This window comes from Cherax quadricarinatus, chromosome 73 (assembly GCF_038502225.1).
Source record: "Cherax quadricarinatus isolate ZL_2023a chromosome 73, ASM3850222v1, whole genome shotgun sequence".
NCBI classification, from domain to species: domain Eukaryota; kingdom Metazoa; phylum Arthropoda; class Malacostraca; order Decapoda; family Parastacidae; genus Cherax; species Cherax quadricarinatus.
This window is the reverse complement of record NC_091364.1, coordinates 1,079,717-1,091,991: the sequence shown is the minus strand read 5'-3', so window position 1 is coordinate 1,091,991 and position 12,275 is coordinate 1,079,717. Positions and strand designations below refer to the sequence as shown.

Here is a 12,275-nt window from a genome sequence, read left to right as displayed (position 1 = left end):
GGGATGCTTAGGCCATCTTCCCAAGGATGCCACCCGCAAGAGTCGCCTAATTACTAGGAACTTATTTACTGCTAGGTGAACAAAGGTAGCAGGTGTAAGGAAACTGACATCCAGGTACCCATTTACTGCTAGGTGAACTCAGGTAGCAGGTGTAAGGAAACTGATATCCAGGTACCCATCCACTGCTAGGTGAACTCAGGTAGCAGGTGTAAGGAAACTGATATCCAGGTACCCATCTACTGCTAGGTGAACTCATGTAGCAGGTGTAAGGAAACTGATATCCAGGTACCCATCCACTGCTAGGTGAACTCAGGTAGCAGGTGTAAGGAAACTGATATCCAGGTACCCATCTACTGCTAGGTGAACTCATGTAGCAGGTGTAAGGAAACTGATATCCAGGTACCCATCCACTGCTAGGTGAACTCAGGTAGCAGGTGTAAGGAAACTGATATCCAGGTACCCATCTACTGCTAGGTGAACTCATGTAGCAGGTGTAAGGAAACTGATATCCAGGTACCCATCTACTGCTAGATGAACTCAGGTAGCAGGTGTAAGAGATTATCATCCAGCTACCCATTTACTGCTAGATGAACTCAGGTAGCAGGTGTAAGAGATTATCATCCAGCTACCCATTTACTGCTAGGTGAACTCAGGTAGCAGGTGTAAGAGATTATCATCCAGGTACCCATTTACTGTTAGGTAAACATAGGTAGCAGGTGTAAAAGTCTTAGCTTTGCGTCCCAACTCACCTGGAAATCGAACCTGGGTCATTTCGGTTGTAAGCCGGACGCTCCACCACTGTGGAAAGGAACTTTGCCGTCACAGCAGACGTGATGACCACCCCGACGGCGATGCTGCTGTGACGCTGCTCATATATCACATTAAGTTCATGCATTAAGTGCGTCCCTTCAACACTACATCCTCTTGCAACAGCGTCTGCTTAAAGTTCACTTGATTCAACCTAAGTGTTCTTCAAGAGGCAGGGTACCTTAATGCTAGTGAAGGTCTCTTGATCAAAGGAATTGGAACTACCCTTCCCTTCATTGGATCGAACCTGATAACCTCCCATTCCCCAGGCCTTGTATGAACCTTATAGGAGTCATATGGCGCCTGTGAAATGGAAGGAAAGTAGATTTGATCCGAGGATGAGGAGAATAACTCCAATTACTTGGATCACGAGCTCTCCAGCAGTATGCAAGCACCTAGGCACTAGGAGGGTGGAGGTGGGAGTAACACTCACCAACAGGTACGTCTTGAAGTGAACATTAAAGTGGTATAAAATACCGACAGGTTGTTAGGCAAGACACATATACAACAGTTAGGTATCTTTATTCCGAAACGTTTCGCCTACACAGTAGGCTTCTTTTGAAGAAGCCTGCTGTGTAGGCGAAACGTTTCGGAATAAAGATACATAAGAACATAAGAACATAAGAACGAAGGAACACTGCAGAAGGCCTACTGGCCCATGCGAGGCAGGTCCAAGTCTCCTACCGGCATAAGCCAATGCACCCAACCTAGTCAGGTCAGGTCACATTGACTTAAGGGAGGACATTGACTTAAGGGATACCTAACTGTTGCTTATGTCTTACCTAACAGGTACGTCTTCAACACTGCTACACTTGTTTTCCTTCTACATTTTATATATTTGTTTAAGCTTAGCAACAACAATAACTTAAATTATACACATGAACCTACTTTTATTGGTTTCTTATATTACGTACCACATATTTTGGTTCACCTGACATTTCTCCCTCATGAAAACAGTGAAAAACAGATAATAGGCTTATATTTGTCTTACAAACAATAATTTTAAATTATTATAATCTCGAGGTTAGGTTAGGTAAGGTTCGTCAGGAAACAGGACAAGTGATTCCTGACTCGAGTCTTAGTCAAATGAGGACCTATCGTTGGAGCTTTTGGTCATCTGACCGAGGCCTTCCGCTGGCTTACCAGCCCACCTCTTTACAAATTATAATCAATTATAACCATTTAGTTATTTTTCATAATCTCGAGCGTAGTTAAGTAGCTTAATTATGCATCCTGTACCCATTGTGTGGGTGGTATTCAAAATTTTAGAGGCACTTAATGGGAAAGTAAATAAATTGTATTGTATTTGGATTCTATGTTAGATTTAGAACAAAGAATATTGAGACCAAAATTGTGGATAATTACATTTCACTGCGTTCCTTGATTAAAGAATCTTTAGACGATCTCATACATTCTTTTGCTATAACTTCCTATTGAGGTAGACTGAAACACCGCCTTTTTTATTAATACAATTAGGTACAGCCGCACTGTGGGACTAACCTAACTTTTACAACATTGTACAAAGTTACAGAACATCTCAATTTATCTGACGAAAATTTCCTAGTTTATTTGAAACAAAAACTGTTCTTGTTTCCATTGTTCGAGCGGTAAGGAGGGAAGAATTATAGGATTTTCAAGGCGTTGAATCTAATTACCTCCAAATTCCCAGGCGCTGTACAAGCCCTGTGGGTTAAGCGCTTCCCACGAATATAGTTGATATATAGGTGCAGCTCTGCTGGGGTAATCACCCTCAAGCGCTGAACCAGGATATGCGATCCAACCTGCTTCTGCTCAGTCTACATGCAATTTATGAGGATGGACGGAGGATCGAGCCTTCACCAGTAGTTGTGCTTAAATGATTCATGTGTATATATATATATATATATATATATATATATATATATATATATATATATATATATATATATATATTATGCGCAAAGCAACCACTGTGAAAGAATAGAGAAATTCCAAGCGCTTTCGTGACTGCTCACATTAACAAGGAACAATGAATATATATATATATATATATATATATATATATATATATATATATATATATATATATATATATATATTAATATTTGGGGTCCACCTCTGGTGTAAATTGTGGGACCCACAGCCTCGGAGAAGTAGATAAAAAGGCTTGAAGGAAGAATATTTGGATTTCTTCCTGAATCCGTTTGAATATTCCACTTCCCCTACCACCACATCTTTTCATTCTTTTTTACCAGTAGGTATATTTTATTACATAATATGGTACAAAAGGTTTAAGAGATACATTGTCGATATAAAGATAGCATATACAGTACATGAGATGCGAAAGATACATGTCTAATACATATTACGTGTTTGTCACTGATTATAATGCGTAAATCTCATCCAGCTCTTCAGAGCTGGGACGCGTGCCCAAAATACAGCAGGCATTACCCCTCTGAACAGCAGCACTGAGTCGCTGGAACAGAAAACTAACTGCCCTGGGATGCCTAGTTACCTTGAGTATTTTGCCTAGCTCCTTAAGGATCTTAGATGCACTCTTTACCCATGAGCCAAGGGTCTCAGAGCCTATGGGAACAAACATATAATGATGGGCAAGTTCTCCGTAATTTCTAGACTTTTGGGACTCCCTGAAGCTGGCGGGTACCCCTCCTTCCTGCCTGGTGTATTGGAGATAGGTATCAGCCAAGGTAGATGCACATGTGTAGTCCCACACCACCTGCTTACCGTCTGTGATACCATTTGAACGCTGCTGGCTGCCATCAGATCTGCATAGTTGGGGTGGCTCCCTTACTACTGGGCATCTGGCTGTTTTGAGGCTCCTTGATAATGTTATTAACCTCATTTCTTACAATCTTTCCCTCGGATTTTCGGCACATGGGACGATGGTACCCGAATCGGTCTGATGCTTCACTGCCACAAATACACCTGTGTTCGGCGAGAATAGGGGAGGCAAGTCGAAGGGCAACACCGATGGGGGTGGTCTGTGGGTCGAGGCATGTGCCAAGGCTGGAGTTGGGAACAGCCAACAGAAAGTCCCCTGCATGAGGAGCTCTCACTGCCAGGAGGCGGGCTCTGTCCTTCCCTGACACACTCTGGAGTTTACCTGGAGTGAGTTCCGGGGGTCAACGCCCCCGAGGCCCAGTCTGTGACCAGGCCTCCTGGTGGATCAGAGCCTGATCAACCAGGCTGTTACTGCAGGCTGTACACAATCTAACGTACGAGCCACAGCTCGGCTGGTCAAGTACCGACTTTAGATGCTTGTCCAGTGCCTGCTTGAAGACAGCCAGGGGTCTATTGGTAATCCCCCTTATGTATGCTGGGAGGCAGTTGAACAGTCTCGGGCCCCTGACACTTATTGTATTGTCTCTTAACGTGCTAGTGACACCCCTGTTTTTCATTGGGGGATGTTGCATCGTCTGCCGAGTCTTTTGCTTTCGTTGTGAGTGATTTTCGTGTGCAAGTTCGGTACTAGTCCCTCTAGGATTTTCCAGGTGTATATAATCATGTATATCCCGCCTGCATTCCAGGGAGTACAGGTTCAGGAACTTCAAGCACTCTCAGTAATTGAGGTGTTTTATCTCCGTTATGCGCGCTGTGAAGGTTCTCTGTACATTTTCTAGGTCAGCAATTTTATCGTAAGGGTTCTTAAATGGAGATATCACAGGTTGAAACTAGACACACTTGTAGGATGGTAGCTATATTGTCAGTCTGAGTAGGTGAAGGATGGAGCCCAGTGCCTTGCCTGTCTACGCCTGGATGGTCTGCCGCCGAGTGAGAGCGGGACAGAGGGATGAGCCTCCTCGTGTGCATCCCGTGACGTCACACAAAGCACAGGCCTACAAGGGGTCTCGTATCTAAAGCATATGGATGATGCTACTGCTATGCTATATAATACTGGGAATACAGGGATCAGCAACTATGCTGACAGCTCGGTCATGTTACGTATGTCGTCCCGACATACACTACTATACTATAGGCTGAACAGGCAGGCGGATCTGTATTCATGCACTCTACGGTTCATTACTCATGGGTGTAGCATTCACGAGTTACCCTAAGAGACGTCGTACTGATGATGAGTACCCAGATCTTCCCTACTGTACTTATCATAGAATACATGGACATGACACATCTGAGTGCAATGCTCTCTATAACCTTCAGTACTCTAGGTCTTTCCGTGGCCGTTCCAACCGCAGAACCTGTAGAGGAAACAGATATTGTGGTTCTCAAAATACCCAGAACCAGGCTCATTCTTCCAATTCGGGGGAATTCGAGCGCCCCAGTCAAACCGTCCCATGGTGACAGTAGGTGATAATGAGTACACCATCCCCGTTCACAATTCCTTTGAAGCCTTAAGCAGTCTCAAGAATGACAATCCTGCTGATGATGTTGCTTCACATGTCTCTGACATAGATGATTTTGGGGATGAAGTAGAACAAGTCTTTTCTGATGACAATCCACCTTTTTGTTTGCACATAACTTCCAATGCAACCATAGGCCCTATAGTGCAAGCATCTGTTTATAATGCGCCCGTTCATTTGTTCATGGACTCTGGTGCGCAAGTCAATATTATTAGGTCTAGTTTGTTTAAGGATAAGCAGTTACGACATGTCCTTCTCGTAGAACCGACTCATGTGTCCTCCCTTAGTGGAGTAGCTGGTTCTCACCTGCGTGTCCAAGGTCGGACTTCCCTAACCTTTTCTATCCAAGGTAGAGACTTCACTGCTTCCTTCCTTGTTGTCGACCAGATTACTTTCCCTGGTGACCTTCTACTGGGCTTTGCTTCCATGCGAGACTTACGCATTGTGCTCGACCCTTATCGATGGCATGCCCAAATTGACGACTTGATCGTTCCATTCTGGGGTTACCAGCTTGGATCAGAAATCTGTTATACTGCTGCAGAGTATGATGTGCGGATTAAGTCCTTACAAGCTAATGCATTCTCCAGTAGCGTACCCAAGCGGTCAGGCACTGGTAATTCTGTCACTCCCATCAGTGTTCCACCTATACCTTCAGACTTGCAGGATAGTCCGATGCCTCAAGTGTCCGAGGACACTCAGATTGCCTTGAGTGCACAACCTATCCCTGCAATGACTGCTAGTTCGAGTAGTAGTTTCTCCACAGGGGATGCCTTGTCAGAAAACGATTACTTGAAACTAGTAATGCCATCTCTTGTTGATGTCACATGCCGTTTGCAGAAAGACGTCTCTGTTGCGGCTAGTGCTCTCACTAGAGTGTCTGTTGTTGTTCCTAATGTTCCAGATGGTGATAACGTCCTAGTTGACAGTGATTCCTGCAAGGTCAAAGGTTTATTTGTTGAACCTTCCTTACACATTGTAAGAGACAGTAAGATCCATTTACTCCTTGCTAACACTTTGGGTCACAGTGTTCGTCTCAGAGCAAATACCAACCTCGTTGACCTAGTTCACTATCCTTACCCTGTTCAAGTACAGGATGACGTGTCACCTGACCAGTGGGTCGGTGCTATTTCTACCGGGGAGACCTCATCCACTTCACCGGATCAATCTGTTTCACCAGTTGAGGAGAAAGACTTAGCTCCCACTGACTTCCCAGACGAAGTCAAGCGTTTGTTGACTCTGTTGAACAAACATCGTAAAGCCATTGCTTTACCAGGTGAGAAGATGGGTATAACGAACTTATTGTCCCATCGTATTCCACTTGAACCTGGTACTAGACCTATTTACATACCTGCGTACAGAATGCCTCATTCACAAGTTGCTGTCGCAGAGGAACTGATCAAATGCTCAATGATGGAGTTATTGCACATAGCAATTCACCCTGGAATGCGCCCTTGATCCTAGTGCCTAAGAAGGATGGCACTTGGCGCCTGGTGATTGACTTTAGGAAGTTAAACGCGAAAACCATTCCAGATCGTTTCCCACTTCCTGTACTAGGTGACCTTTTACGCAATATCGGAGATAACAAAGTCTTCTCGACCCTAGACTTGTTACAAGGGTTTTGGCAAGTCCCTCTTCACGAGGACAGCCAAGAGTTAACAGCTTTCTCCACTCCCACAGGTCATTATCATTTCCTCCGTATGGCGTTTGGATTACGATCGTCTCCTATCACGTTCTCTAGACTCATGACCAATATCTTTAGAGGTCTGATAGGTAAAGCACTTATGGTGTACTTAGATGACGTAATCGTCATGTCCGAAGACGTGGACACACATCTGAAAAGACTTGATACAGTACTTGGAAAGCTTGAAGAAGCAAATTTAAAGATCAAACTGTCTAAATGCCAATTTTTCAGATCAGAAATTAAGTTTCTTGGTCACGTAGTCACTCCTAGAGGGGTTACGACTGACCAAAGTAAAGTAACTGCAGTACTAAATTTTCCAACTCCCAAAACTGCTGATGCTGTAAGATCCTTTGTGGGCTTAGCAGGTTTTTATAGATCTTTCATTGCTAATTTTTCTTCCATAGCTGCTCCTCTAACCGAGTTGCTTAAGAAAGATGCTCCTTTTGTTTGGACCTTCCGTCAAGAAACAGCATTCCAAACTCTAAAAGAAAAGCTAACATCTGCTCCAATTTTGAAATTCCCAGATTTTTCTAAGCCCTTCTATCTGACAACTGATGCTAGTTCAATTGGCATAGGTGCCATACTAGCTCAGAAGACTGATAGCAAGTACAACGCAGTTGCATTTGCTAGCCGAGTCCTTACGAAGGCTGAACGTAATTATACAGTAACGGAGCAAGAAGCTTTAGCAATAGTGTGGTCTTTAAAGCACTTCCGAGACATTATTTATCAGTACTCTGTTCATGTCTTGACAGACCATGCTCCACTGATACCTTTATTCCAGAACAAACAACCTACTGGAAGGTTAGCCAGATGGACCTTGACTATCCAAGAGTTCAATCCCACCTTTGAGCATTTACCTGGCAAGTCAAATGTAGTCGCAGATGCCTTATCGCGACATGTTAGTATAGTAACTGCAGACCCTCCATTTAGTGCTGAAGATGTAAAGAATGCTCAACGAACAGATCCCATGTGGTCTGGTGTGATTCGATTCCTGCTCCAGGAAGATCTTATTCTGACTGTGAAGCCACCAGCACCCATCAGTGACTTTGTCATGAACCAAGAATTACTGTATCGAACAGCCGAGTTGGGTACTCCTAGCAGAAGAGTATACCAGTTAGTAATTCCACAGTCACTAGTGAATGTAGCCTTACAGCTAGTTCACGATGTACCAGGTGTTGCACACCCTGGTATGGATCATTCAGTAAAACAAGCCAGATTGAAATACTTTTGGCCTCGTATGGCAACTGATATTTCTGAGTATGTTAAGAAATGTAGTGTCTGCATGCAACATAAAGGTAATGCTAATGGTCCTAATCCAATCCAAGTATATCCAACTACTAGCGAACCGTGGGAAAGAGTTGCGCTAGATTTGTTAACTAATTTCCAATGTTCCCTCCAAGGTAACAAACATCTGTGTGTTATGGTAGACCATTTCACCAGATATTGTGAGTTAGTTCCTATTGCAGATAAGACTGCCGAGACAGTAGCTAAAGCGTTTAAAGAACGCATTATCTGCAGGCATACCACCCCTAAGTCCCTAGTAACAGATAATGGAGGTGAATTCTGTAATGAGATTCTTGAAAATTTGTGCACCTTGTACAAGATCTCTAAATCCACCATTGTTCCTCATCATCCTGCCAGCAATGGGTTAGCGGAACGAACCAATAAGAAAGTACTTGATGTCTTGAGAGCCACTATCAATCCCAACAGTGAAACTTGGGATGAAGTTATACCTGATGTGCAGTGTGCTATAAATTCTGCTTACAATGTTTCTATAGGTGACACTCCACATTATGCATTGTATGGTGTAGATAAACGTTTGCCTTATGAGTTGTTATATTCTAACCCGAAACCAAATTACAACCCTGATGATTTCATAGCAACTCGTACCAGCTTAGCTCAAAGTGTTTTTAGAAGAATCCGTGAAACACTTCATAAATCAACAGCAGAATTTACAAGAGTCGCAAACACTCGAGCAAAGCCATCCAAAATCAAAGTAGGTTCGAGAGTTATGCTGATTAACTTTAACAAAACGTCTGCAATGCCAAAGCTTGATCAAAAGTTTGTTGGTCCTTATCGAGTAGTTGAACATATCACTGGTAATAAGTATAAGGTTAGAGAGATTAGTACTGGTCAGTATAAAGAATCGCATTTAGATCATATGAAGTTAGTATGTGATGATAATGATGTTCCAACCCAGACTAATGTGACAGACTCTGGCAATCCTCCTGATCCTGTACTCTCTTCCTCTGATACTCAGTCAGACGATCAACCTGAATGTCGTTATTCCCTACATACACGACAGGTATTGAGAAATCATCAAGTATCATTTGTAACTTCCAATTCAGATTTTCCTCAAATACAGCATGAGTTAGCCAATGCTACAGAGTTTGATCCTCCCAGAGATGACACCCATTCTGCATATGTCAATCTCACCCTAGCAGAGTTGGGGTTAAATGTAAATAACCTGTATAGATGAATAATTACAGTATCAACTTACCAGTATTCAAGAATTTTTTTTTGTGTTCATGTTCTCTCCGCATTCTGAGAGTTAACAGTCTAGATTTGAGTGCACCGAATCTGCCTTTCTGTTAAACACTCTTTCTTTGCATATATTCCTCCCTCAGAATCCGTAGATCACATGAATACAGATCGATCGATCAAAATTTTTTTTTTATCACTTGTAATCTCAACGTTGAGTTCGATGTTCATTTGTTGAGTTTTAAGTTGTGCTATATTATACCTTGTATTGCATTACAGTTTCAGTTACATAAGCTTCCATTCCAATGTTCTACTTATGTATGTTATAATGTTTAATTGTTGTGTACTTTGACAGTGTATAGAATCAGCCCAAGCCGTATACCTGCCATCTCTAGTTTGTATTAGTTGTATGTCGGGACGACATACGTTAGCGTCGCCGAGCTCTCAGTAGTAGTAACCAGTTACCAGTAACCAGTGTACCGTTGACTCGTTACCGACCGTCTCTGCCTGAGTCACTGTCTATTCATATTGTGCTGACCTGGCACTATTCAAAGACCCCCTCACATATGGGTACTGTGGGCGGCCAGTCAGTCAGTTGTACAAGAGAGAGCAGAGAGACTAGGTTACGGCTGTAAGGGCGCTACTCACCTTGTCTGTAATTATACGTACTACCAGCCTACGTGAGTATTACTTTACCCAATCCACGTGTCGAACTCCCACATGATAATTTCACCTGCCTTGAAAGGTGCTGTTAGTGTGCAGCAATATTCCAGCCTAGATAGAACAAGCGACCTGAAGAGTGTCATCATGGGCTTGGCATCCCTAGTTTTGAAGGTTCTCATTATCCATCCTGTCATTTTTCTAGCAGATGCGATTGATACAATGTTATGGTCCTTGAAGGTGAGATCATCCGACATGATCACTCCCAGGTCTTTGACGTTGGTTTTTCGCTCTATTTTGTGGCCGAAATTTGTTTTGTACTCTGATGAAGTTTTAATTTCCTCATGTTTACCATATCGGAGTAATTGAAATTTCTCATAGTCGAACTTTATATTGTTTTCTGCAGCCCACTGAAAGATTTGGTTGATGTCTGCCTGGAGCCTTGCAGTGTCTGCAATGGAAGACACTGTTATGCAGATTCAGGTGTCATCTGCAAAGGAAGACACGGTGCTGTGGCTGACATCCTTGTCTATGTCGGATATGAGTCCAAGTCGGACCATTTATTAGTGGATATATCTTCTATGCGCGGGCTATTTGTGTATATGCCCACTCTCTGTCACCACCGCTTTTTTTTCTCAGCAACCCCTTTCCCCTCTCAATTACATCCCTCCCTTCGCCTTCTGTCGTACCCCCCCCCCCCATTCGACTTCCACTTTTGATTCCTGTTTAACGAGACAGTGGCTGCAAGCCAACCTACGATGGATCTTTTTCAAGGAAAGTGTGTGTAAATAATTCGAGTCCTATCCCAGTACCACCAAAGATATTGAATGGTTTTAACACACTCAGACATGTGTTGATGTAATGTATGGAGGGGAACTGTCCTCTCGTAAGTAAGTTTACTTAGGTACAGGTTCACATAAGTACAATTATAATATAGTAACATGTGTAAATTACCTAGGATAATCCAAAAAAAGTCAGTGACTTATTTCTATCGGGGGTTATTGTAATATCTTATTTAAAATCTAGCTGTAAGATACCTGGAGTTTACCTGGAGAGAGTTTCGGGGGTCAACGCCCCCGCGGCCCGGTCTGTGACCAGGCCTCCTGGTGGATCAGCGCCTGATCAACCAGGCTGTTGCTGCTGGCTGCACGCAAACCAACGTACGAGCCACAGCCCGGCTGATCAGGAACTGACTTTAGGTGCTTGTCCAGTGCCAGCTTGAAGACTGCCAGGGGTCTGTTGGTAATCCCCCTTATGTGTGCTGGGAGGCAGTTGAACAGTCTCGGGCCCCTGACACTTATTGTATGGTCTCTTAACGTGCTAGTGACACCCCTGCTTTTCATTGGGGGGATGGTGCATCGTCTGCCAAGTCTTTTGCTTTCGTAGTGAGTGATTTTCGTGTGCAAGTTCGGTACTAGTCCCTCTAGGAATTTCCAGGTGTATATAATCATGTATCTCTCCCTCCTGCGTTCCAGGGAATACAGGTTTAGAAACCTCAAGCGCTCCCAGTAATTGAGGTGTTTTATCTCCGTTATGCGTGCCGTGAAAGTTCTCTGTACATTTTCTAGGTCGGCAATTTCACCTGCCTTGAAAGGTGCTGTTAGAGTGCAGCAATATTCCAGCCTAGATAGAACAAGTGACCTGAAGAGTGTCATCATGGGCTTGGCCTCCCTAGTTTTGAAGGTTCTCATTATCCATCCTGTCATTTTTCTAGCAGTAGAAATTAGTCATAACTGTGAGAAAATAGACTTCTCTCTCTCGTGTGAAGTAGAGAAATTTGCGATAAGATAAGATAAGATTTCGTTCGGATTTTTAACCCCGGAGGGTTAGCCACCCAGGATAACCCAAGAAAGTCAGTGCGTCATCGAGGACTGTTTAACTTATTTCCATTGGGGTCCTTAATCTTGTCCCCCAGGATGCGACCCACACCAGTCGACTAACACCCAGGTACCTATTTGCTGCTAGGTGAACAGGACAACAGGTGTAAGGAAACGTGTCGAATGTTTCCACCCGCCGGGAATCGAACCCGGGCCCTCCGTGTGTGAAGCGGGAGCTTTAGCCACCAGGCTACCGGGCCACGATGACACAAGTCTCAAGTATTTGGCATTTCTCAGATGACTTTCTCTGTTTTGGGGATAAACAAAAGGAGTTTATTAAACTCTGAGTAGGCCCGTCCTTGCAAATAGTCAGGTGGAGTCAAACAGAACACATTGGTGTGTTACCAGAAGTAGGTACCCTTATTTACGTATACCCGGAGAAGGTTTCGGGGGTCAACGCCCCCGCGGTCC

General features: G+C 43.6%; 2 protein-coding genes across 4 annotated transcripts in view; one reads left to right on the top strand and one right to left on the bottom strand.

The window, feature by feature from the left end:
• Positions 1 to 910, bottom strand: part of LOC128705900 (DNA (cytosine-5)-methyltransferase PliMCI) — a 72,742-nt gene extending 71,832 nt beyond the window's left edge. The window contains exon 1 of the mRNA XM_070100516.1: positions 750 to 910. Coding sequence (XP_069956617.1) covers positions 750 to 895 — 146 coding nt within the window. The 5' untranslated portion in view covers positions 896 to 910. The remainder of the gene's footprint in view (positions 1 to 749) is intronic.
• LOC128701123 (uncharacterized) overlaps positions 1 to 12,275 on the top strand; it is a 60,073-nt gene that overhangs the window by 1,394 nt on the left and 46,404 nt on the right. The window lies entirely within an intron of this gene.